The sequence below is a fragment of the Aquarana catesbeiana genome, linkage group LG05 (assembly GCF_042186555.1).
Source record: "Aquarana catesbeiana isolate 2022-GZ linkage group LG05, ASM4218655v1, whole genome shotgun sequence".
NCBI classification, from domain to species: domain Eukaryota; kingdom Metazoa; phylum Chordata; class Amphibia; order Anura; family Ranidae; genus Aquarana; species Aquarana catesbeiana.
Genome location: NC_133328.1, coordinates 169,188,396 through 169,216,330, shown reverse-complemented (window position 1 = coordinate 169,216,330; position 27,935 = coordinate 169,188,396). Strand labels below are relative to the sequence as shown.

Here is a 27,935-nt window from a genome sequence, read left to right as displayed (position 1 = left end):
GGGGCATGGCTTACCAGTGCTGTGTGTGTCTATAGACATGCACAGGTGCCTCCTTGACACTCGGCTTGCCACAGGAGGCATCCGAAGGGGGAAGAAGCTGACAGCGCTGATGGTAGACTGCCAGAAGAGGAGGAAAGCAACCTTTCTCTGCAATATTGTTGCAAAGAGTAAGTAAAGCTGGCCATACATGGATCAGTTTTTCCAATCAACCACATTCGATGTGGATATGGGGAAATTCTCCCTATTGTGTCATTGTATTCTGACAGCAGGAAGACTCCCGTTAGAATACACAGATCAGCACTGCAGCCTCTTGGCTGTGGCGCTGTTTGAGCAAAACTATACTGACAGAAAGGTTAAACAAAAAGTCGATTGGTAGATTGACTTCTGTTCAACCACAGTGGCCACACATGGATTGAAATTCAGCCAGTCCCTGCTGAAATGGCCAAATTTCGACCCATATATGGCTACCTAAAGTACTTTCTCTTTTTTGTGATGTTAGCCTTTAGCATCACTAAAAAAAATTATGATTTAAATCACGCCTTTTTTACTAGTGGTTTCAATTATGCTTTAAATCATGATTTAAATCAAATCCACCCTGCAGCAGCATCATCCGCTCAACAACGCATATATGTGGGATTTTGAGAATAAATCCCACCCTTTTACCACGACTCATGTGTTGTGCGGACAGAGGTTAATGACAGTGCTGGTTTCTAGTGGTCCTCTTCCAACATGACTTTACAGTAATGGTAAAGTCTTGTTTTTTTTTCAATAAAAATAACAAACATGTCATACTTACCTCCTCTGTGCAGTTGGTTTTGCACAGAGCAGCCCGGGTCCTCCTCTTCTCAGGTCCCTCTTTGCTGCTCCTGGCCCCTCCCTCCTGTTGAGTGCCCCCACAGCAAGCAGTTTGCTGTGGGGGCACCTTAGCCAAGTCACAGCTCCGTGTGTCCATTCAGACACGGAGCTGCTGCCCGGCTCCATCCCTCTCTCTCCTGATTGGCTGACTGACTTTCATTGACAGCAGTAGGAGCCAATGTCGCCGCTGCTGTGTCTTAGCCAATCAGGAGGGAGAGTCATTTGTGGACATCGCTAGACAGAGAAGGGGCTCAGGTAAGTATTACGGGGTGCTGGGGGAGGCTGCTGCACACAGAAGGCTTTTTATCTTAATGCAGAGAATGCATTAAGATAAAAAACCTTCTGCTTTTACAACTCCCTTAAAGAGCAACTGTCATCTCTGTCCTGCAGCGGCGCCTCCTCTGACCCGATGTTGACTCACCAACAGTCCCATTCATTTTAATGAGACGGCTGGTGATGCGGCAGTGACACAACAAGGTGAGGGACGTGGCGGCAGCAGGTGAGTGGATGCTCGCTAACAGGCACTGCCATAATGGATCTGGAGTGTCAGGTTCTCTTTGAATGTAAGGACTTATTCTTGCTGGCAGTTAGAATCTTTAATATTTGCAAACTAAATGAAGGCTTCCTATTCAGAATAATAAGTTGTCAGGTTAGTAAAACAGCAATATCAGAACCCATTCGATCATACAGTTTGTAGTGTACATAGATTTGTAAAACAATGGGATAAAGGAATATTCCTGAACTTTGTTTTATCTTATGGTTACTGTGTGAATGCGTCAATGGAGTTCATGTTATCTCAACCTGCAGAGCTTGGAATCATTGAATGAGTTTACCAAAAATGTAAATAATGCAGAATATACAGCCTCATGCTACATAACTAAGCTCCATTTCATGCTGAATAAACAAAATTATGAATGAATCCTAAATAGAAAACTATCTTTAAATAGATTTTTACTCCAAGAGCATTTTATTAAAATAAATCAGATTTAAATTTAAAAAATCATTTTTTTTATTTACTTTTTTTTTTTAAAAATCATTGATTTTCATGCACCCTGTGCTGCTGTGCTATAAGCACGCTCCCAGCACATGCCCGCTGAGCCAGCACTGTGCCAGCCGATCACAGTGGCCAATCTTTCAAACCCTTCCCAACTGTGGCAAACAGAACTTTTTGAAGAGACACCAAGGTGGAGGGGAAAAAGTTAAAAGCACTCAGCTGTGTGCAAATACATTTTAAATGTAATCTCCAGACAGGCCCCTTTTAAAAAGTCAATTATCTATTGTACATGACATGCATATTAACTCTTATAAGTAGCATTCTACCTCTACAACCTGACTACCCCTAAACTGTCTAATTGGCTTGTCATTTATACAGAAATTGACAAAACAGTAAAACAGCTGTGTACTGACAGCTACATGACAACTATTGCCAAGAAATAACTTTCTACTTCAGGAGATAAGATCAGTGGAAACAAGAAACATACACGTCTAGACATAGAAAGCCTTAAAGCTGATATCGTTTTGCTATATGGTGACTGCTCAATCAATGGTTAGACCATCACATGCTGTCTTCAGCATTATTAGACCAAAGAAATATACCTCTATATCTCCAGAGTCTTGTGCAATTTTATTTGCGTGTTCCTACTTTTATGAGTTTCTGAAAAATACTTCACTAGCATTTTTCACAAATTCTGAAATAGTTTGATCAATTTTCATTTTAGAGGCCAGCATTTCAAAGGCTTCAAACATGAAACCATGCTGCCCTCCAGTGGATAAAAACAAATAGGCTTAGAAACATTCATAGGAGCCTTCAATAAAAGCATTTGCATTTGCTTAGATCTTGGGAAAGTGGTATCTTGTTGATAATTTTGCCAGAAGCTAACAAGACTAGAGTCACACAGTGAAGGACAGGACCGAACCTCACTACCGCTACAAACATAGGCATACATGTGCCTGTATAGCCTGTATAGCCAAGATTTTGAAGTCATCTTGCACATAAAACCTGTGTAGCAAATCCGTAAAGAAAGGGGAATTATGCTTGAGCCAGCTCATTTTAACTGGAGGTTTACAAGGTGTTGCCATAACCTCCCCCCATCTTATTTGCCCTAACCATTCCAATACCGGGCACTTTCACCCCCTTCCTGCCCAGGCCAATTTTCAGCTTTCAGTGCTGTCGCAACAATATACCCATATGAATTTTTTATCATTTTATTGGAAGCAGAGCTTTCTTTTGGTGGTATTTAATCACCACAGTGATTATTATTTATTATTATTATTTATTTTGTACTATCATATCAACAAAGACAGAACATTTTGAAAAAAAAAGTTTTTCTTATGCAGCGTACACACGGTTGGACTTTTCGACTGGACTTGTCCGGCGGACAATCCAATAGTGTGTGGGCTTCATCGGACCTTCAGCAGACTTTTCCAGTCGCAAATCTGATGGACTTTAGATCTGGAACATGCTTCAAATCTTTATGTCGTAACTCCGCCAGACTCAAAAATCCGCTCGTCTGTATGCTAGTCCGACGGACAAAAACCGACGCTAGGGCAGCTATTGGCTACTGGCTATCAACTTCCTTATTTTAGTCCGGTATAGGTCATCACATACAAATCCGTCGGACTTTGGTGTGATCGTGTGTAGGCAAGTCCGTTCGTTAAAAAGTCCGTCAAAAGTCAGTCGAAAGTCCGCTGGAAAGTCTGTCCGACCGTGTGTACACGGCATTAGTTTCTGTTATACAACTTTGCAAATAAGTAATTTTTTTTCTTCACGGATGTGCATTGATGAGGCGGCACTGATGAGCACAGATAAGCTACACTGATGGGCATTGATAGGCGGGGCACTGATGGGCAATGATGAGGAGGCACTGATGGGCATTGATAGGCAGCACTGATGGGCAGCGATAAACTGCAGTGATAGGCACTGATTGGCACTAATAGGGCTGCACTGCTAATCAGTGTAAAGAAATGTGCTGAGGGCCTTGCTGGTTAACGGCTCTTCTTTCCTCACACAGACACAGCACGTGAGGGAGGAACTGGCAAGTCTGTTTACATGTGATCAGCTGTGATTGGACAAAGCTGATCACATGGTAAAGGGCCACTGTGATTGGCCCTTTACCACGATCTGTGAGCAACTGTGTTCAAAAGACACAGCTGTCGCAAAGAGCACACAATGTATGCCCCAGGAACCGTGCCCGATGCACGCCCCAGGGAGCGTGTGCAGGGGGCGGGGGTTCTGGGAGAATGTCCATGGACGCCCTCCCAGAACTATAGAGCCGCACTATAGCTGCCTTTCGACTATAGCAAGGTAGTAAAGTGCTTAAAGTGTAATTCCAGTCAAAACCTAACCTCAGTGACACATTCAGCATGCCCTGAATGCAGAGCACAATGTGCAGTGCCCTAAGCTTAAATCTACTCCTGCCCCTATTCTAAGGCTATTCTCTCTAGCCTGTAAAAGGTAAGATGCCTATACTTACCTATTCTGAAGTCGTTCCAGTCTGGTCACGTGATCTCTCCAGTGGTGGCTTCAGTGTAGAGGAGAGAGCAGCGACAACAGCTGCAGAGCCTGTGCAATGAAGTCACCCATAGACTTACTACGGGGCATCCATCTTTGGCTGTCCCTCCCCTACACTGAAGCTGGCACTGGAAGCCGGTCATATGACCAGACTGGTGCGACTTCATAAAAAGTAATTATAGACTTTCCTTTTACAGGGTAAAAAGAATAGGCTTAGAAGGGGGGTGGGAGCAGATATGAGCTTAGTTAGGCTTTGACTGCAATTACACTTTAAAGCGTATGTTAACCCAAAGAAAAAAAAAATGGATCCTCCTCCTTTAAAGCATGTTATATCACACAATGCTTGTCCAGTGTCATTTGGACCCCTGTAACACCTAAAAAAAACCTGGCTGATCGTGCCAGTTTCTCCCCTCTGTAAACTGACCACTGTAATCATGGCTGCTGAGCCCTGACACTATGGTCAGTTTGCGTGCCTCCGTCAGCCACAGCCCTGCTGTCTCTCCTCTCTGCTCTTGTGTCATCCTCCCCCCTCCCATCCCTGCCTTTTCGGCTCCTGTGTCAGGGTCCGCCCCCCCTGCTGCTGCCTTAATAACAAATCCTACTTTATATAATCCGCTCTGTCTTATAATGATATGTCCCCTGTGTGTCTGTTGTATTTAAAAAAGGTGTATATACCCTATCTGTGAGCGCTGATCAGCGGTCACGTGCCGGCTCTCTCCTCCTCCCCTCCAGAGTGATGTCAGCAGGGGAATCTCGGCCCCACCCGCTGCATCTGTCACACGGAGAGAGGAGAGATGCGGTGAGTCACGTGACCGCTGATCAGTAGTCACAGATAAGGTATATATGTCTTTTTGTTTTTTTTAATACAACAGACACACAGGGGGACATATCATTATACGGCAGAACAGATTATAGAAAGTACATGATCTGGGTTCACAAACCCTTAAAGTGGTAAAATCTTTTAATCTGGAATTAGGTAGTTGTGTCCCTCAGTAAACATTATTTGACTCTAATGATTACTTCCACTCAGTTTTTCCTACTTTTTTGAGTTTGACTCTGGTGATAAAAAATCAAATCGGGCAGCTTGTACAATAAGACTTACCAGTCCTGATGGTAGAATCCTTAGCATCCGACACTTCTGGATGTGTCAGAAGCTTGTGTCTCCCTGCTGCGCATTGTGTCTTCATCCATCACTGCAGGGATCGCTAGCGATATAGCAGCAGCTCAGTGGAATCACAGCTTTCAACAGGAAGACCAAAGGATCCTCCACGACTGGAAGTGTATAGATGTTTGATAATCTATGTGCACATCTAGCTCTTTAAGACAGAAAAGCCTGCTGTCTCCAGCAGCACAGAGTATTATTATTATTTTATTTTATGGGGTTTTTTTTTTTTTTGCAACATGCAGAGGTGGCTTTAGGCTTTGTGAGGTCTTAGGCAAAACTTAGACATAAGGCCCCACTCACATCCATCAATTACGCAGCAGGCCTTTCCAGCTTGAGATCCTCGTGCGGTGGATGGGAGGGGTGACATGCGCGGACGCAACATCACTCCTCATTGGCTGATGAGTGGAGCTCCAGAAGTCTTAGGTTTACACGATAGGGGAGTGTGACAGGGCTCTTAACGCTGTCTACCCACAGTAGTGTTAAGGTGTCCTGTCACCTCTAAAATAAAGTCGCGCTGCAAATAAGCCGTTCAGTCGCCACAAGGCCTGCTTAAATGAGACAACTCTGCCTGAGCACAGCAATGTTTAGGTCCCCTGTCCCTCAAAACTGGGGTAATGTGTGTAGCACTATCCCGAAGGAGCTCCTTGGTAATTTTAGGTTCCCTGTTTTGCGCCTCAACTCCAAGAACACCCTCAGCCCCTCTGACACACCTGGTTGATTAAATCACTACAGACACATGTAGCAACACCAGCATATAGTACCTTTCACCTAAAAGACCTTTCACACTGACAGCGCGTGGCATCCGCGGTAAAGCGCTTCTAGTTTTAGCGGCGCTTTACCGTTGTTTTAGAGGCGCTTTGCTGTAGCTAGCGGGTTAAAAGCGCCCGCAAATCGCCGCTGCCACAGCGCCTTGCAGGCGCTTTGGCGGCGCTGCCCATTGATTTCAATGGGCAGGGGTACTTTAGGAGTGATGTATACACCGCTCCTAAAGCGCCTCAAAGAAGCTGCTTGCAGGACTTTTTTTTACTTCCTGCCAGCGCAGCGACCAGTGTGAAAGCACTTTTTCAGGCACTTTACAGGCGCTATTTTTAGTGCTAAAGCACCTGAAAAACGCCTCCAGTTTGAAAGGGGTCTAACTGTAGGATCTAGGCAATAAAGGAACACACATCTGTTTAGTGGTAGACACTATTTGACTATAACTAAGAACTTGCATAAATGACAATTAAAGTGCAGTTCACTAAGCAGAGTAGAACTGCCCTCAGGTAATAAAGAAATATATCTATACAAGCAGCTCTATATCAATATCAGAAAAATCAGTACAAGAATAGGTAAATCAATATTTAGCAACACAACTGTACTCTAAACATGTCTTAAGGATTTGCAGTTTCCTAGTGGTTTTTCAGTGCACTCGAAGAAATTAGAGAAGGTGGGATAATCCTTTAAATGGCAACAACAAACTGGGTATAATAGGTAATAAAATGCGGCGCTTTACACTAAAAGCTATATATGTGCAACTCTCACCATACCAGGAGGATCTAAAATTAGGAACTCCAGGTATAAATGAAGTCTAAACAATTTATATTCCACTGTATTGTGCAACCAAAGGTCACAAAAGGCCAATATTGCATCAAAAAATTAATCTAAATCAAGATGACGTGAAGACCCTAAAAATAATTAGTTAGAGAGAAATGTTTCCAATCAATAAAAATTCCTCAATAATGATGGAAAACATAATGATGTACGATCAATTGTAAATGTTTAGCAAAAGTCAAAAGAATATTACATAGCCAATTATATGTGTAACGAGAATCAGAAACACACATCCCAGGTGCCAAATGTCATCTAAAAAATGTGTCAAACACAACAAATAATAGTGCAACATGAATACTAATTTAAGATAATCAGAAACCGCTCCAACAATAATGTAGCAAAATAAATAATGAAAAGAAACAATTGCTTAAATTAGTAACGTGCAAAAATTCAAACAGTGCGGCATAAATAGTAGTCTGAAACTAGATGATAACGGTAAGTGCGCCAAGTGAAACACAGCAATATGTACAGCATTTAGTTTACAACTTCAATATAACCTGGCAATCAGACCTTCAAACAGGTGTATAAGGGAAAAAAGTGAAAAAAATGGTTGACAATAAGTAAATCACATAAATAGTCCCATAAAAAATCCCATACAGGATCAGATCCCCATCGTGACAATCACGACCCGCCTCTCTCCTTTCTGACGCGTTGCGTGACTGCCACGTCACTTTCTCAAATAGAGAGAGAGAGAGAGAGAGAGAGAGAGGAGAAAAAAAAACCCATGTACATTCGTGCTTAAATATGATTATAAAGTGTATTAAAGATAAAATTGTAAATAAGTTCCTCCTTATTCTAATTCGTGTCATTAATCACTTAAAATTCATAATTATATAATTTGTGCAAAAAAAAAAAAAAAAAAAACCCCGTGTACATTCGTGCTTAAATATGATTATAAAGTGTATTAAAAATAAATTTGTAAGTAAATTCCCCCCTTGTTCTAATTCGTGTCATTAACCACTAAAATTCATAATTATGCAATTTTGCAATAGAAAAAAAGAACATAAAAAAAAAAAAAAAAAACCACCCCCGTGTACAGTCGTGTTTAAATATGATTATAAAGTGTATTTAAAATAAATTATAAGTGGATTCCCCCTTATTCTAATTCGTGTCGATAATCATTAAAATTCATAATTATGTAATTGTGCATGTGGAAAATCACTGATATCACTTCCTACTTGATGGTGTCACCCCTCAGGAGGTTGTCACCCGATGCGATCCGTACCTCCCACACCTCCATAGCAACTGCATAGAATTATTGTTAAATCAAAACTCCAGGTAAATAAGTATATACATTGCTCAAAAATATTAAAGGAACACTTTGAAAACACATCAGATCTCAATGGGGAAAAAGATCATCTATACTGATATTGACTGGGTAATGTGTTAGGAATGAAAGGATGCCACATCGTTTCATGGAAATGAAAAATATCAACCTACAGAGGGCTGAATTCAAAGACACCCCAAAAAACAAAGTGAAAAAATGATGCAGCAGGCTAGTCCATTTTGCTGAAATTTCATTGCAGCAACTCAAATGGTAGTTTGTATGGCCCCCACGTGCTTGTATGCATGCCTGACAACTTCAGGGCATGCTCCTAATGAGACGACGGATGGTGTCCTTGGGGGGTTTCCTCCCAGATCTGGACCAGGGCATCACTGAGCTTGTGGTGCAACCTGGTGGTGTTGGATGGACGGAAACATAATGTCCCAGGGGTGGTCTATTGGATTTAGCTCAGGCGAGCATGGGGGCCATCAATTCCTTCATCCTCCAGGAACTGGCTGCATACTCTCGCCACATGAGGCCATGCATTGTCGTGCACCAGGAGGAACCCAGGACCCACTGCACCAGCATAGGGTCTGACAATGGGTCCAAGGATTTCATCATGATACCTAATGGCAGTCAGGGTGCCAGTGTCTAGCCTGTAGAGGTCTGTGCGTTCCTCCATGTATATGCCTCCCCAGACCATCACTGACCCACCACCAAACCGTTCATGCTGAACGATGTTACAGGCAGCGTAACATTCTCCACCGCTTCTCCAGACCCTTTCACATGTGCTCAGGGTGAACCTGCTCTCATCTGCGAAAAGCGCAAGGCGCCAGTGGCTGACCTGCCAATTCTGGTGTTCAATGACAAATGTCAATCGAGCTCCACGGTGCCCAGGGCCCACTAGAGGATGTCGGACCCTCATGAAGTCTGTTTCTGATTGGTCAGAAACATTCACACCAGTGGCCTACTGGAAGTCATTTTGTAGGGCTCTAGCAGTACTCATCCTGTTTCTGCCTTCACAAAGGATCAGATACCGGTCCTACTGATGGGTTAAGGACTTTCTTTGGCCCTGTCCAGCTCTTATAGAGTAACTGCCTGTCTCCTGGAATCTCCTCCATGCTCTTGAGACTGTGCTGGGAGACACAGCAAACCTTCTGGCAATGACACGTATTGATGTGCAATCCTGGAGGAGTTGGACTGCCTGTGCAACCTCTATAGTGTCCAGGTATTGCCTCATGCTACCAGTAGTGACACTGACCCTAGCCAAATGTAAAACTAGTGAAAACAGTCAGAAAAATTGAGTAGGGAAAAAATGTCAGTGGCCTCTACCTGTAAAATCATTTCTGTTTTGGAGGTCGTCTCATTGTTACCCATCTAGTGCACCTGTTGTTAATTTCAGTACCACCAAAGCAGCTGAAACTGATTAAAAAACCCCTCTACTACTTAACTGACCAGATCAATATCCCAGGAGTTTAATTGACTTGATGCTATACTTTGATTAAAAAATGTTCCTGTCATTTTTTTGAGCATGGTATTTACTGCCTTACCTGCCAAGGGATTTGTATTCCTGTACAGCCAGTCTTGTAATTTACACACCACTGCTGCAGTACACAGCCAGGCAAGTGACACACATTTTTCTGGTTGAAAATTCAGCTTCCTATGTCACCTATCCATTTTTAATTAGATCAATGACTGGATGGTGATCGAGGAAGCAATAAAGCATAGCCATGAAATTGTGAATTTGTACAGGTTAGAGGAAGGGTGATCTTCCTTGACTGTGCAGAATGCAGGGGTCTGTAAAGCACAACGGTTGCAAACATATTTCTATTTCAAATGGATCTTTAGCTGTTTGCCTGGAGTTCCACTTTGAATCAAGGTAAGTGAGCCTTGATGAGTGAACCTGAATTTTTAAGAGTTGCATTATATCTTGGATAGCATTAGTAGCTCACCGATTGATTTCACTGGGCATTTGGAATTGCATTGTAATAAAATAACTAATTTGATAATAAAACAAAACTTTGCAAAAGCTACTTACTGTTTGTCTTCTTCCTTTGCCTTCTTGTCTAATACTAAATAAACGGTTCCAAAGCTTCCTTTGCCAAGTCTCTGCAGTATCAAATATCTATTTGCAATCAGAGTGTCTGGAGTGGCTGAAATGGGCCGGGAGACTGTTCTTCCCTGAGATTCCTTGTAGTTTGGCATCTCTTTAGACTTAAATAATTTCCTGTTCAAAAGTTTGAAGTTGTACTTTGAATACTTCCACTAAACATCACAAACAGGCTGGAACCTCTGGAAAATAATAAAAAAAAAAAAAGAAAACAAAATATTAAATACAAAATACAGTATATACAATACATATATCATATTTTATATAATATAAAATACAAAATATTCATGATAAATAACAATGGTTTTTAGTATTAGGACTGTACAAAAAAAAAAATACACATTTAAAGATGCTGCAATTACAAAGTACCGGTACATGATCGAGCAGCTTGCCCCCATATGCTGTGTTCTGATTCAAACTCCGCTTTATGTATTGTATAGAAATAATAGTGCAGCGCTGGATAACGATGTGTTTAGAAATCCAAATACAAATTTTTTACAGAATACCAAACATTGTGAACATGAATCAAAAATACAAACAGACCATACAGTGAAAAAACAGTCCATATGTGATAACATATAAATGTGTATGGAAAATCAAAAATTAATAAAAAACCAAAAGGTGCATAAAATATAAAAAGGGGTCCATGTAAAGATTATTTTTCATGAAGGACCCAAGGTCTGTATTCTCCACCACTTGTGCAGCCCGTCACCTTAAAGTACAATGGAGGCTTACCAGAAAGCCTGCGACCGCCCTTCTCAGGGGGGTCAAAACAGGCTTAGTAGAACCGATGGAGATACTGATGGAAACCTCACGGACCTCACTCATGGACGATCAGCTGATGTAGATGAAAAGTGCCTGCCCTATCACTCTCACAGATAGACAGGCGCTGCACATCAGTGTGACCGAAGAAACCAAAACTGCACACCGATGGGTGACCACTTCCACAGCATTCAATGAATTAAACCTTTATGAACAGCTCAGTGTTAGGAGACACGGAATTATGGAAACTGTGGCTGTGGACACGTAAATTAGCTCCGCTTTATGTATTGGCACATCTTCATAGACCCTATCTGTCTGGATAGTATGGTCACCTGCTGATTTGACACCTCTTCAATAGGACATAGAAATTATGCGAAGGTTGAAGCGGCAAGATTTGGACAGTGATTGGACATGGGGCTTTAAAGGAGAGTTCAGAATCCAGGACTACACCTAGGACCTTGGCATGCGGGGATGGGCTTATAGTTGTGCCATCAATTTTGACAGAGAGATCGGGGGAAGGGACACACGGGGAGGAAGAATTATAAGTTCAGTTTTGGATAGATTGAGTTTGAGGAAGTGGTGTGACATCCAGACTGATATATCAGATAGTAAATTAGCGATACGTGAGGAGACAGAGGGAGTGAATTAGCCCTTATTGTTAGGAATATGATGAACAAGCTGTTGACTTGTACATCAGTAGTTAAAGACGTTTACTACTGATTTGTGAGTTATCTTACTGCAGCTGAGCACAAATAAATACTTACATTATCTAGCTAATACCAACCTCTCCTTGTGTTTAGATTTATGCAGTCACAGGCTAATAGCATACTATTACTAAGTCATTAGCAGGAACTAATCCTGCAGAAAATTGGCTACTTTTACGATACCAGTTATTACGGACTGACAAATGAACTAGATGTTTAAGCAGACTGTTTTAAAAACATGTTCCATTTTTGCTGTATTATGTTAACTGCTTACGTGACTCATTGCAATTTGTTTTGATACATCATTGAAATACGTAACATAACTCAAATTATTATTATTATTATTATTATACAGGATTTATATAGCGACACCAGTTTGCGCAGTGCTTTGCAGATGAAGTCAAATAACGTTGTAGGGGGTTGACTTGGAAACAAAAGATGTAATGAAGTGACATTAATTGCATTGTATATTATAAGTTATCAAAGCCTAACCTCCGACAGAGTCAAGCTGTTAGAACGGTAAATTCAGACATTATTTTAAAACAATTGAGAAAATGTAAGGTCTATAATTAAAGTACGCCTGTCATGGGAGAAATATATGCGTATAGGATCTGAAAATGCTAATACCTTAGATAAATCTAATTATAAAGGGAAGCTATAATGATTTGGGGACAATTACATTTCAATTCTTTTATTATTATACATTTTTAAACAATGTTAAATTTGTTTTTATAAAGTAAAAAATTTTGTTTATATAAAAATCTAAATTTTACAAATGAACGTACAGTATAACATAAGGCGCACCCATGGCATTGATGTCACTGAGCATTACACATTTTCTAAGTGAGAGTGGAGAAGAGGTCCTTTGCCTTCAAATTCTGTCTTTATAACTGATGGTCTGTATGGTCCTATCTGAAAAGAGGAGGCATGTGTCATTTTCAGCATGAGCTATTGAACTCTGTTTAGCAGCAGACTTTTTGTACCAGAGCTGCTGCAAATAGACAGGTAAACTTATGGAAAAGAACCCGGAACTCCATCTACTGGTGAAAATGTACACAAGATATAATTATTTAAATGATTTCATTTTTTTATATCAATTAAAATTTTATTAATGAAGAAAGAAAGAAAATACATATAAAACTCCATAAACTCCCATTATTTTTCTGAGTCACAGACCCAGAACAAACCAAATGTTTCGGTTGGCGTTCTACTTTAACTGTTTAGATGTTCATCTATGTGTGACCAGCTTTATATTTTTATATCTCAAATCATTTCCTGAAGTCTGACCAAAGTTACTGGTCAATTGTTAAAGAAGAACTGCTCACATAATTTGTATAAAACACATCTTTGACATTCTGAAGCTTCCCTCCAACCACTTTGCATATTATTTTATATATACTGGGATTCTGTACTTGCCAAATATGCTGCAGAAATCTCCCTCCACTGAGTCTGGCTGCATCCATTTTAACTGTGGGCAGCTGAAGCTGCTGCCTGTTCCCTTCATGGATTTACACAGACACACAGAGGCACACCACCAGCTCTGCAGCTCTCATTGGCCCTCTTATGGCTCATCCCCCCTCCCTTCCTGGCAAACTCTCAGAGAGTGAGAGAGAGAGAGCTGTGCATGATGTCATAAGCCTAGGCTACTGACCAGACAAGAAACAGGAAGTGGGCTGTATAAGGTATTTACTGGCAGAAAAAAAAATGTTTTACTATCCAAAAGTTAAAACAACAAGGGTAAAGGATTTATTAGATGGAAAGATGAAAAAATGACTGAAGTTTCGCTTTAAGCAGCATAACCCAGTTTAGGTAGTCCATAGCTATTCCCATTGTGACTATAGAGGGTTTTGCAAGATTTAACAGTTATTATAATCATACCCATCCTTTTAATTATCCAGGTACCCATGGTCATCACATATAGCACCAGTTACCAAATCTTGTAACTATGTCATATGTATATATTCGTCAGCAAATCAAGGATCATCAATTCCATCCAAATGTTTTTTTTATTGGGGAAAGATCACATCACAAAACGGTGTAGTGCCACATTTCGGAGCAGGACCCCTTCATCAGGCATGCCATGGCTCCGAAACGTTGTACTACACCGTTTTGTGATGTGATCTTTCTTCAATAAAAAAAAACGTTTGGACAAAATTGATGATCCTTGGTGTGCTGGTGAATATCTACATATTCAATAGGTTCCAGTATCCAGCTGGCAGTCGCTACAGCACCCAGTAGCCATTAACGTATTCCAAGAATGTGTGCGATGGGAATATGGACTGTGGTCTGTGAACTAATTTTGCTTATTTTTGTTGCAAATATATGGATTGAGTTGTACATATCTGGCCAATGGTTGAATCCTCTCTTTACCAATGAAAATACATATCCCAGCCCATTCAGGTCAAAGCACATTACACTGCAACACAAACACTTTGTAAAGCTGAACTTCAGACAAATGTAAAAAACACTACTGAGTATTTTAAATTCTGCATGTAATACCCTCAACACAGGGATGGATCCGGGGGGGGGGGGGGCAACAGGGCATGTTCCCCCCCCCCCCCCGAGAAATTAGTGATGGGCTGGCAGGTAGGCCAGTCAGCGGGTGAGTGTGCGGGTGGGTTAACGAACGGGCGGGTCAGTCAGCAGGGGTCGGCAGGTGAGTGAGCGGGCAGGTCGGTGGGTGTGTGAGGGGGGGTGACAGGTAAGTGAGCGAGTGGGCAGGCAGTCATTGGGTGAGTGAGCAGGCGGGCAGGTCGGCAGGTGAGCAGAGGTGTTGGCCAGTCAGCGAGCTGGTGGGTGGGGGGAACAGAGAGATGACATCATCTCTCACCGCCTGACCTGCATTACTGCAGTTCCGCCCTCACTGTGCAGCCACGGGCAGCAGAGAGGTTACATCATCTCTCTGCTGCATGTCTTCACTCTGGCAAGTGACAATCGGCACCTTAGCAGGCAAGTGACAATCAGCAACGTGAGGCAGGTAACATGGCAAGTGACAATCAGCAACGTGTGGCAGGTGACGTGGCAAGTGACAATCAGCAACGTGTGGCAAGTGACAATCTGCATCTGGTGGCAGGTGATGTGGCAAGTGACAATCCACAACTTGTGGCAGGTGACGTGGCAAGTGACAATCCACAACTTGTGGCAGGTCGACATGGAAAGGGACACACTCGAGGCTCCCACTGATTCTGCATTATGGTGAGTTGAACCATTTCATTTTATATTACAATGTAATAATAGAAATAATGAGCTTCAATCATCCTAACACCATATCAACCATGGTGCAGTGATGATGAAAGCGCCAACACCAGCCATTGCCCTGATAAATTGCCCGCAAAAAAACATATTTTCTGGCAGTGCCCCTCCCGAGACTAGATTCTGGATCTGCCTCTGCCTCAACAGCTGTAACCCTTTTCCCTGCCTCTATCTAGGTAGACAGTAGGAATAGGAACTGCAAACTTGTCAGCAAATGTTAGGATTTTAGGCAAAATATATTCACCCATAAGGCCTCACCATGTAAGATATTATCTGTGCAACCATAATGCCTCATCATATAAGATATTATCTGCCCACCCATAACGCCTCATCATATAAGACATTATCTGTGCACCCATAAGGTCTCACTGCATAAGATATTGTCAGTCCACTCATAAGGACTCACCATATAAAATATTATCACCCATAAGACATCGTTCACATGGATGCTTTCAGGCAACAAACATAAATTGAGGGAATATTTCTATGCCTCAGGAGAGACAGCTGTCCATAGCAATGAATGGCTGTACACTAGCTGTACAAGGGTATATGTTGTGCTTGCAAAAACAAAGCGCACAGGCATAAATCCTAAAGGCTACATTCATGGATTTGCATGCATGCACAGGCCTGACATATACCTGCATACAGCTACTGTACAGCTATTCATTACTATGGGCGACTGTACGCTGCAACTGTTGCTCCAGGGAGTGAAAACAACAGATAATTTATTTATTTAGTGAATAAGACCTAGCCCAAATGTCTCAGGTTAGGTTATAAATGTCCTGAGACACAGGAAAATGTTGTACAACGGTCCTCAACTTTTCTTCATTTAAAGACCAATTCACTCATTCACTAATTCACCAAGCAGCATTACAGCCTGACCATGACTATACTGTTTAATAAAAATACTCCTGCACAATATTGTGCTTTACAGATGTCCTCTCCATTTTGTTTTCTTTAGAGCTCTGAAGCAAACATATCCCCATTCATTCTAATAAATAGAGCAAAAAGTGACAGTAGGAGGAGTAAACCTGTCTATGGTTTTGACATGTCATGTAAAAGAGCTCTTGTCTTTCCCAAAGCGTTCTTGGGAGCATTATGCAGAGAACACTCTGAAGGCAGACATCCCAACCTGCAAAAACTCATTTCAGGGAGGTGGCGCTTCACGCCCACAACACCACCCCCTCCCCCCCCCCCTCTACACCAAAAAATTTAAATCATGTTTTCAACATTTTTTCACAGTGCTTCTGGGGAAGGGGGTGGGGGTGGGTTTGGCAGCGGACAGTGTCAGTAGATTTTTAATAATTGATTTTTTTTTACAATTTAATTTGTTTTTAATTTTTTTTTCACAATGCTTTTTGGGGGGAGTGGGTTGGGGCAGTGGACAGTGTTGGTAGGGCAGGGGAGAGTGGTGTCAGTAGTTTTATATTTGATTTTTTTACACTTTTTCATTTTTTTAACATTTTTTTACAATTATTTTTTTATTTTTTTGGGGGGGCTTTGGTGAGATGTCAGAGGTCTAAACAGACCCCTGACATCTCCCCTTTGAGACAAAGGCTCCTGATCATTCATAAAATGAGCAAACACAGTTTACTCTGCTCAGTTATCACAGGACACAGGAGCGATCTTGACAGTTCCCCCCACAGCCTGCGGGAGAGGAGAGGAGGGGAGCCGGCTGTGGGGGACGAGGGGGGGGGGGCGAGGAGGAGGACAGGAGCGGCAGAGGAGAACATGGGGGGCCGGAGGAAAACAGGGGGGCGGAGAAGGATACGGAGGGGGCTGGTGGAGGAGCACACAGGAAACAGTTGGGAATGATCGGTGCGGCGGGAGGGACAGCGGGAGGGAGAGAAGGAGAAGTGGCTGTCATTTAAAATCTAAAAATCTATACAAAGGTCCTAAAGGTCTTATTTTTTATCTTTAGGACCACATTAGAACCTGAGGCCAAGACATGCCTATTAGGGAGTTTGGAGGAAGATAGAGTTCCGCCTGGTACTTCTGTAGCAGTGCTGAGATGTCTGTGAGGAGGAGTGAGGAGATTAATAGCACAGAAATGGCAGCTCCCCCCCAACTGTGAAGAATTGGACTGAGACTTTCAATTCAATGGTTTGGAGTGAGAGAGTGGCATATATTAGGCAAGACAACCTCAGAAAGTTTGAGAGAATGTGGAGACCTTGGCTGGTGGAGATGGGATGTCCCTTATGAGGGGATGGGGGGGAGCTGGGAGAATTTCTCTCCCGCTCCCCACCATACCCCAGCCTCCGCCACCTTTTTACTTTTTGTGGTCTCTTCCCTATATCTTTTCTCTGCCTACAGAGTAGGGGTGCAACGGATCAAAAAACTCACGGTTCGGATCGTTCCTCGGATCAGGAGTCACGGTTCAGGTCATTTTCGAATCAACAAAAAAAAACCCCTGACGAGGAGTGATGACGTCAGCATGCACCACCGCCGCCGGGTGTACCAAGATGGCCACCGCTCCGGAGCTAGGCCGAAGCCGCGGCCTTTCCTAAGGCTGAGGCAGCCTTAGGTTGAACAGGTTGAACCGTTCGGATCACGGATCGGTGACGATCCGGTGCACCCCTAGTATTGGCAGGGTATGACAGAGTATTGGCAGGGTATTGCAGAGTATTGGCAGGATATGGCAGAGTATTGGCAGAGTATTGGCAGAGTATGGCAGGGTAATGGCAGAGGGTATGGCAGGGTATGGCAGAGCATGGATGGATGGATGGAGCCATGGATGTGACTGCAATTTCACAGAGCAGCGCTGTGTGCACTACAGATCCAGCCCACAGCGCTGCTGCCATTCGATCTCTACCCTCCACTGTACAGATCAGTACACAGAGGGGAGAGAGGAACATGACATGACGCAGGTTTGTTTACAAGTGATCGCTCCGTCATTTGACGGAGCGATCATGTGGTAAACGGCCGCCGGGTGTACCAAGATGGCCGCCACGCCGGAGCTAGGCCAAAGCCGCGGCCTTTCCTAAGGCTGAGGCAGCAGCACGCTCCGCGGAGCACATGTGTGCCGATCCGAACAGGTTGAACCTTTCGGATCACAGATCGGTGATGATCCGGTGCACCCCTAGTATTGGCAGGGTATGGCAGAGTATTGGCAGGGTATTGCAGAGTATTGGCAGGATATAGCAGAATATTGGCAGAGTATGGCAGGGTATTGGCAGAGTATTGGCAGAGGGTATGGCAGGGTATGGTAGAGCATGGATGGATGGATGGAGCTATGGATGTGACTGCAATTTCACAGAGCAGCGCTGTGGGCACTACAGATCCAGCCCACAGCGCTGCTGCCATTCGATCTCTACCCTCCACTGTACAGATCAGTACACAGAGGGGAGAGAGGAACATGACATGACGCAGGTTTGTTTACAAGTGATCGCTCCGTCATTTGACGGAGCGATCATGTGGTAAATGGCCGCCGGGTGTACCAAGATGGCCACCGCGCCGGAGCTAGGCCAAAGCCGCAGCCTTTCCTAGCGGCACGCTCCGCGGAGCGCATGTGTGCCGATCCGAACAGGTTGAACCGTTCAGATCGGTGACGATCCTTTGCACCCCTACTACAGAGTGCGTTGATTCTCTATCTTTGCCTATTTAAATAGATAATAGTCAATTAGATATGTATAACTAATGATTGGATGGTGTGTGGTAGGGGGTTGGGAGTAGATTGGGTGTAAGGGTGGGTGAGGGAATATAAAATAATAATAGTTTTTTGTATTATGCGATACTACATGTCAATTCATGATGCTGTATGTTTTTAAATTTTGCAATATGAAAAACAATAAAAAGGAAATAAATTTAAAAATCTATACAAAAAGGAGGAGATCGGTGTTCACAGCTGTTCCCTGCCGCACCGATCATTCCCGAGACATCGGGAGGTACTTGCGGGTGTGCGGGAGCAAAACTCATTTCAGGGAGGTGGCGCTTCGCGCCCGCAACACCCCCCCCCCCCATGTCAAAATATTTTATAAATCATGTTTTCAATATTTTTTCACAGTGCTTCTGGGGAAGGGGGTGGGGGTGGGTATGGCAGTGGACAGTGTCAGTATTTTTTTTATTTTTAAAAATTGTTTTTTTTACAATTTAATTTGTTTTTCATTTCTTTTCACAATGCTTTTTGGGGAAAGGGGGTTGGGGCAGTGAACAGTGTTGGTAGGGCAGGGGAGAGTGGTGTCAGCAGTTTTATATTTTATTTTTTTACACTTTTTCATTTTTTTTTTCCATAAATTTTTATTGAATATCAAGTATAAGTAAATGTTTACATTTTGAACAGCGTATATATCATACAAGGAAACAAAAATGTCATTCAGGTGATTGCCTGTACCAGAGAGAGAGACAGGATGCACAACAATCAGGGAGTCATAGGAGCCTAAACTCCATTTGGCATATTGGTAACGTATTTAATTGTTGTTCTATAGATATATTAAGTTACCCTGCTTTGTCTGGTACATTAATGATATCAGAGAGAGAGAGAGAGAGAGAAAAAAAAAAAGAAAAAAAAGGGAAGGAATAAGGGGAGAGCAGAACAGGGAAGGGGGAAAGAAGGGAGAGAGAGGGACACTGTAGAGAGGAGTCCGCAAATTATATATTAACAGGTGAAAGTATTGAGTCCCTTCACCTCTGCACCCCCCCGCCCAAGTCTCCCTGATCAGGTTTTCGTAAAATATATAAATAGTGCTCAAATCAGCACTTTGTTTAGGAGTTGGCAATTTGGAAGTAATCCGACGTTTTAAAATGAGTCCAGCATGCCCATGTGCTCGTGAATTTTTGTATCCGTTCTTGGGAAATGTGTATCAGTTCTTCCATCTCTTCTATTTTGGAAAGTTTGACGAACCATTCTCTAATTGTTGGTGGGGTAATAGATCACCAGTGTGTCGGAACACACAATCTCGCCGCATTCACCATGTGCATGGCCAGAGATTTGTAATAAGCACTTTTAGACAATGTGGTATGGTGCAACAGATATTGTGCTGGAGTGTAATTTAATGTATACGTGGTGACCTGTGAGATGATGTCAAGCACCTTCTTCCAAAACGGCTGAATCGAATCACAGTCCCACCAAACATGGAGCATAGTGCCTTCTTGCTTTACCACATCTCCAGCACGTGTTAGGTATAGATGGTGAGAATTTGTGGAGTAAGGAGGGAGTTCTGTACCACCGCGTTTCGATTTTATAACAGTTTTCTTGGATGGCTACGTTCATGGAACCTTTGTGTGCGTATTCGTGTATAGTTTCCCACTCCTCATCGGATAAAGAAATCTGGAGTTCCCTACCTCATGTGGTGCATGCGGGATCTCTGTTAATGTTAGGCTCTTCAAATAACATTATGTATATGAGGGATATTAAATGCCTTTGTGGTGAATTTCTTGTACAGAGGGATTCAAATGATGTGAGTTGTCTTGTCCGAGTTAAGTGTGATGCTTGTGTAGTCAGGAAGTTGCATATTTGTCTATACAACCAAAAGGGGAAAGATTTGGTTAAATAGACATCAACCAGGTTGTCATAAGAGCAGGGGGTCGCTTTTCAAAAAAAAGCGTTGCGCCCTCATGTCTTTGTAGGGCCATTCATGGCTCAGAAATGAGCCTGCATTACCTGGTGGGAAATCTGGGTTTCCTTTTAACGTGGTTAAGGGCCCCGGAACCAAGGATAGAGGTGTTAATTTACCTGCCTGTGTGAACACTATCAAGGATGGGTAAATAAGTGGATGTATCAATAATACTGTTGCCCAGTGTCTAGGCGAGAGCCAGGGGAGATCTTGTACTAGAAATTGTGTAAAGGAATTTTCTATACAAACCCATAACTTTTTGTCATAGTGGATATTCCAGTCCACAATCCTGGTGAGATGGCAAGCCAAGTAATATTTGTAAAGATCGGGTAAGCCTATTCCTCCCTTTGTCTTAGTACGGGTCAGTCGAGTATATTTGATATGTGGTGGAGTGTTCTTCCAAATGAACAGTGAACAGGCCTGTCTGTATGTCGTGAAAAATGCTTTCGGGAGATGTATGGGGATGGTTTGCATCAAGTATAGAAAGCGTGGGAGAATAGTCATTTTAAGCAAGGCCGAGCGGCCAAACCATGAGACATTTAGTCCTGCCCAGTCCTTTAGATCTGATTTTGTTTTATTCAGAAGTACATGAAAATTGAATTTGTACAAGTCTGACAGTTTAGTGGTAATCCGGATACCCAGGTATGCGATAGCCTCCCTCTCCTATCGGAATGGGAAAGAGCTCTGGCAACATTCTGTGTCCTGTGTGGAGAGTGATATATTCAATGCATGCGAATTTGCGTAGTTAACTTTAAAATTTGACAGAGCCCCAAAGTGTTCTATGTCTTTCAATAGGTTTGGAAGGGTAATGAAAGGTGACCTGAGTGATAACAGGATGTCGTCTGCATAAGCGGCCACTTTGAATTCCCTGTCCCTATTTGGATTCCTTTATTATCAGCGTTTGATCTTAGTTTGTTTAAAAAGGGTTCCAAGGTAAGGACATATATCATGGGGGACAAGGGACAGCCATGGCGGGTGCCGTTGCCTATGGTGAAGGCGTCTAACAGGTGGCCGTTTACCCGTACACGCGCGGTAGGGTTAGAGTATAATGCCAGAATCTGAGACAACATGCGCGATCTAAGACCTATCACTTTCAGGACTTTGCGCATGTAGTCCCAGGCCACTCTGACGAACGCCTTCTCTGCGTCCAATGACAAAAAAAACCTGGTGTTTTAGATAATGTCATCCAATGGTGAACATTCAATGCAGGTATAGTGTTGTCCCTAGTCTCTCTACCTGGGACAAAACCCACCTGGTCTAAGGAGATGAGGCCGGGAAGGAGGGGTAGTAATCTATTGGCCAGGATCTTTGCGTATAGCTTTTTATCCACATTAAGCAAAGTGATTGGTCTGTAATTTGATACTTCCGTAACATCTTTACCTCCCTTAGGGAGGGCTGTTATATGTGCATCTAACATGTGTCCCTTGGATACGTTGGGTGCTGAGAGGGCATTAAAGGTAGAGAGCATTCTGGAAGACAGAACGTCCATGAAACACTTATAATATTGTAGTGAGAGCCCGTCAGGGCCTGGGCTCTTGCCCGGTTTCATCTGTTTCATGGCAAACTGTAGTTCCTGTTCGGAAAGAGGACTCTCCATCTCCTCAGCCTGTTGTTCAGTAATTGTATGTGGGCTAAATTGGGTTAAAAAATCCTCAATTTCTTCCTTCCTCATTTCCCGGGATATTGGGTTTGTATCTTCTGAACTTAGGTTATACAGCCCAGAATAGCAACGTTCAAAACATTTAGCCATGTCCTCATTAGTTGCATGCAACAAACCATGTCGGTCGCGTATGTGATGAATTGTGAGAGAATTTCTAGAGGCTTTCACCGCCCTTGCTAGAAGTCTTCCACTTTTATTACCGTGCTCATAGAATACTTTCTGACGGAGTGCATATTGACGTTTTGTACGTTTCCCCAGTTCCTCTAGCAAGAGGGAGCGAGTGTGTAACAGGTCCTGCAACGCTGTTTGGGAAAGTGAGTGTTTGTGAAGCGTTTCTAGTCTGTGGATTTTATCTGTCAGTGTCTGGAACTTTTCCTGGTGTTTCCGTTTAGCATCCGCTGCTAGAGCCAATAGTTCTCCCCGGACCACACACTTATGGGCCTCCCATAATGAGGTTAGCGAGATATCAGGTGTGTCGTTTTCGGTGAAGTACTGCTGAATTCGTGTTTTGAGTCTAGAAAGATTCTGAGGATCTTTCAGTAGGGAGGGATTTAATCTCCAGGTTTTGGTTCTGCACTCTGCTTCGGGGAAGGTCAAAGTGCACAAGATCGGATGATGATCCGACAGACACATTGGCTCTATCGATGCCTGTGTAAGGTAGGTTAAATCTCTTTGGGAAAGAAAAAAGTAATCTATTCTAGAGTACTTCTAAAAAGGTGTAGAATAGAATGTATAATCTCTTTCTGTAGGGAATAATGTGCGCCATGTATCATGTAAATTTAGGGTTTGTAGTTGCAGTTTGATCTGACGTAGGGCCCTGTAAGTCAGTGTGGATGTGCCTGATGAGGTGTCTATGTCAGGGTTCAGCGGTACATTGAAGTCCCCTCCCAGGATGATCACCCCCTCTTTAAAAGTAGACAGTAGGTTGCATACTTTTCTCATAAATGAGACTTGGTGTTCATTTGGACAATATATATTGGCTAGTGTTAACGGTTTGGAAGTTGACCTTTGATGAAAAGGAATCTACCCTCTGGATCTATGAGGGAATCTTTCATATTAAAGTGGGCATATTTGGAAACCAAAATGGATACTTCCTTAGTTTTCGCGGAAACATTAGTCGAATGAATTGCTGTCTGATACAGGTGATTGGTAAGTTTGGGTATAGAGTCGGATCTAAAGTGGGTCTCTTGAAGGAAGATGAACTGAGCCTTATGCTTGGAGAGTGCGGACAAGACCTGTGACCTTTTCTCTGGGATATTTAACCCTTTCACATTAAGCAAAATGCATTTTAGTGTCAGGGGAGATTCTTTTTTTTGGGATCTTCTGCATGATTTACTGTAGCGAGGTCCTAAAAGGGTTTGGTACGTCAAGGAGTAGGAGAGACTCAAAGTCTCCGCTGAGGGCTTACCGAGGGGGGAGCAGAGGCGGGTCGGGTGTCCCAAGCACAAGGGAAGGAAGGTTAGAACGAGGAAAGAGAGAAAAAAAAAGACAGAGAACGGGGTAAGTTAGGAGAAATGAAGGGAAAAAAGTGAAGTTGTGAAAGAGTAGATACCGGAGGTGAAAATAGCAAATCTATATCACCTAAATAAATGGGGGGAATAGAGCCTGTGGGGTAGCTAATGCAATATAAATACTGCAGCTCAGGGGACGATAGTGTGGGTGAGACCGACATGATCCCGCAACACCAAGGACTTATAAGTGTCTATGATCTAAAGGTGAGTCCCGGAAGCCCGAACCTTAGGATAACAAAGCAAATAATAAACCAACAACATAGAATTGACTATGCAAACAGTAAAAACATTATTTCACAAATTTCTTGCCACATAAACCAGAATTATCAACCCCCAACTCGTGTTAAAGTTATGTAGTATTTCTAAACTAGTAACCAAAGACCAAACCAACATGTTCCTTTTATATTTCACCCTGAAGATATCTGACTGTTCTGTGAGCATTGTTCTTTAGGAGAAAGGGGTTAGTCATTAGCAAAAGGTTAATTTCCATCTAGTCTTGATGTAAAAAAAACAAAAAAAAACAAAAAAAACAAACAAAAAAAAACTTTCTTTTTTTTACAATAATTTTTGAGACAGAGGCTCCTGATCATTCATAAATTGAGCAGAGTAAACACAGTTTACTCTGCTCAGTTATCACAGGACACAGGAACGATCTCGCTCACTGTGTCCAATTCCTGACAGTTCCCCCCACAGCCTGCGGGAGAGGAAAGGAGGGGAGCCGGCTGTGGGGGACGAGAGGGGGGCGAGGAGGAGAACAGGAGCGACAGAGGAAAACATGGGGGCCGGAGGAGAACAGGGGGGCGGAGAAGGATACGGAGGGGGCTGGTGGAGGAGTGCACAGGAAACAGCTGGGAATGATCGTTGCGGCAAAAAGGAGGAGATCGGTGTTCACAGCTGTTCCCCGCTGCACCGATCATTTCCGAGAGATGGGGAGTCGCTTGCGGGTGTGCGGGAGCCGCCGCAGAAATGCAGGAGACTCCCGCACCTCGCGGGAGAATTGGGATATCTGTGAAGGTTTAGTGCAAACTCCTCACCAAGCTCCACACAATGAAATCCAGGGTAGCTTTGGTAATACAGGTAAACAGCTGGAGGGATCCAAGAAGAAAGGGGTTACCCCACTGGGACTGGAGTAGTCTGGTAGAAATCAGAGAGGTGCTCCCAACAGTATCTGGGTTCTCCAGAGAAGATGCATGCTATTAGGCTCTGGTCCAGCTTCCTGCATGCCTGTTTTGACAGTGGAGGGCCTATCACCTGGCTACAGATCACTTTCTCAGCTACCTCTGTCTTATCAGGTGTTGCTTCTCCAAGCTGCTGAGAGAGAGAGAAGTGGACAAACATCTTACTTGGGCATGCCCAGGAAACCAGGGTGTTGTGGGAAATAGAGTTGAAGGGGCATATGACTGCATCTGTGCATGATGATTAAATGGGCACTCTGCTACAGAATGTGCAGCACACACTTCTGTGAGCTGCTCATTCTGTGCCCGAGCTGTCACTGCCAGTTAACTAGGCAGACTAGCTATCGGGAAACAATCAGTCTGATTCCTGATGATGTAATCACCATGTCACCTATGGCAATAATACCAATGATCACAAAAGATGAGTATGAGAAGAATGAGAGGCTTTCAACTATAAAAACATACAAAAATCGCATAAGTTTCAGAAACAATAGCATGTAGTCAAACAATGACACATCGGATCAGACAGCCATAAATGTCTTTATTTTTTAGTGCAGGATAGTAGTTAAAAAAATAAAGATCAAACAAACAGCCTCACCACCAATTCGTTTTTGGCTTCACAAAGCAGATGATATCAAAACGATAGATGTCATAGCGCCTCCTCAAATAATAGAGGAAGGATTCTGTAAAAAACTTAGTTTTACTGGAAAGACTACACATTATCTCCAGAATACCAAGCTTTGCTATCAACTCTGTGAGGGATACTCTTTTCTGGTCTTTCAGGATGTTAAAAATCTGACCTTGACATCAGGAATTCCCCCCCAGCCCTGTTTTTTTTTTACTTCTATTGCCTCCCCCTCCTAGGCCACTTTCTTATTGTCTTCTCTGTGAGGTTCATGTTTAATTATATGTTAAGTGATATTGTCTCAGGTATAATTACCCTAGTGATCGACTGCTCTGTGTTCACAGTGTGTGGTCTGCCATTGTTGGTCGTGTCTGCTTTCTTACACCTAAAATGTCTTTTGTGTTAGATGGGCCTCGGGACACTTTTCATTGTCATATAAGTGATTCCTGTGCTTTCTGTACAGCATATGATCAACTAGTTGTTGTTGAGACTTAACACAATAGGGATAAAATGTCCAACTGTCTGCAATGCTAATCAGTGTATTTTGACAGCAGGGGAGTTCCGCTGTCAGAATACAGTGGCATTGTCAGGGCTTTTTTTCAGCGGCAACGTGGGGGAACTTAGTTCCGGCACCTCCTGGACTGACTGTATGTAATGGCAAGGGGTGCTGGGGTGTGCTGCAGGGTATTGATGCTCATTGCTGGGGGATCTATTCTAGCTGGAATGGATCTATTTTTGCAGAGGGCTCTATTGTTGCTGAGGAGGTCTATTCTTGCTGATGAGGGACCTATTGTTGCTTGGGGTGGGTCTTATGTTGCTGGGGGGGTCAGTTGTTGCTGAAGGAGATCTACTGCTGGGGGAGCGGTCTATTGTCGATGGCTGCCAGAGAATCTATTAATGCTGGCTGTGCAGAGATCTGTTGATGCTGCCGGGAGTCTATTGTTGCTGGGGGGGGGGGGGGTTTGTTGTGGGTGGTACATTGTTGTTAGGGGGGATCTATTTTACTGCTTTTCTTAATATCATTACCAAATTCCATACAAATTACTTAGCACCACAAAACGATACTTGGTTCTGTATTGTCTAAAAGGGTTGGTACTGGGAGGTGGGTAGGGGATGGAACCAAGGGACAGTGCGTGGAGGTGGGTAGAGGTGGGGAAAAGGGGTGACTCAGAAAAGGGGAGGTCCTGCACTTATTGTCTGAGAAAAAAGCCCTGGGCATAATGGAGACGATCCCACATCCACATTAAATGTATGGATGGGGGGAAATATGATCAGTTTATTTTTTGTTCAACCCACTGACTGAATGAAAAAATGACCCTGCACATGCACAGCTCTGTGTACATGCCACAGAAGTGTAAGCCTGCCATTAGTTCTGCTTTAACCACTTGACCACTGGGCACTTAAACCCCCTTAATAACCAGACCAATTTTCAGCTTTTGGTGCTCTCACATTTTGAATGACAATTACTCAGTCATGCAACACTGTATCTATATGAATTTTTTGTCCTTTTTTTCACACAAATAGAGCTTTCTTTTGGTGGTATTTAATCACCGCTGGGTTCTTTATTTTTTGCGCTATAAAAGAAAAAAGACCAAAAAATCTGTAAAAAAATTCATTTTTCTTCGTTTCTGTTATAAAATTTTGAAAATTAGTAATTTTTCTTCATATATTTTGGCCAAAATTTATACCGCTACATATCTTTGGTAAAAATAACCCAAATTAGTGTATATTATTTGGTCTTTGTGAAAGTTATAGCGTCCACAAGCTATGGTGCCAATATCTGAAAATTGATCACACCTGAAGTACTGACGGCCTATCTAATTTCATGAGACCCTAACATGCCAGAAAAGTACAAATACCCCCCAAATGACCCCTTTTTGGAAAGAAGACATTCCAATGTATTTAGAAAGATGCAGGATGAGTTTTTTGAAGTTGTCATTTTTTCCCACAATTCTTTGCAAAATCAAGTTTTTTTTTTTCTTTTTTTTCTTTTTTCACAAAATTGTCATATTAGCAGGTTATTTCTCACACACAGCATATGCATACCACAAATTACACCCCAAAACACATTCTGCTATTACTCCCGAGTATGGCGATACCACATGTGTGAGACTTTTACACAGCGTGGCCACATACAGAGGCCCAACATGCAGGGGAGCACCTTCAGGCCTTCTGGAGCACCCATGCCAATTCTGACAT

The 27,935-nt window shown here is 42.9% G+C and overlaps 1 protein-coding gene across 2 annotated transcripts in view; it reads right to left on the bottom strand.

Moving 5' to 3' along the window:
* The window catches only part of NEK11 (NIMA related kinase 11), a 505,456-nt gene that overhangs the window by 471,263 nt on the left and 6,258 nt on the right, over nt 1-27,935 (bottom strand). For both annotated transcript variants that reach the window (XM_073630337.1, XM_073630339.1), the window contains exon 2: nt 10,424-10,677. In XM_073630337.1, the coding sequence (XP_073486438.1) occupies nt 10,424-10,590 (167 nt within the window). In that variant the 5' untranslated portion in view covers nt 10,591-10,677. The remainder of the gene's footprint in view (nt 1-10,423; nt 10,678-27,935) is intronic.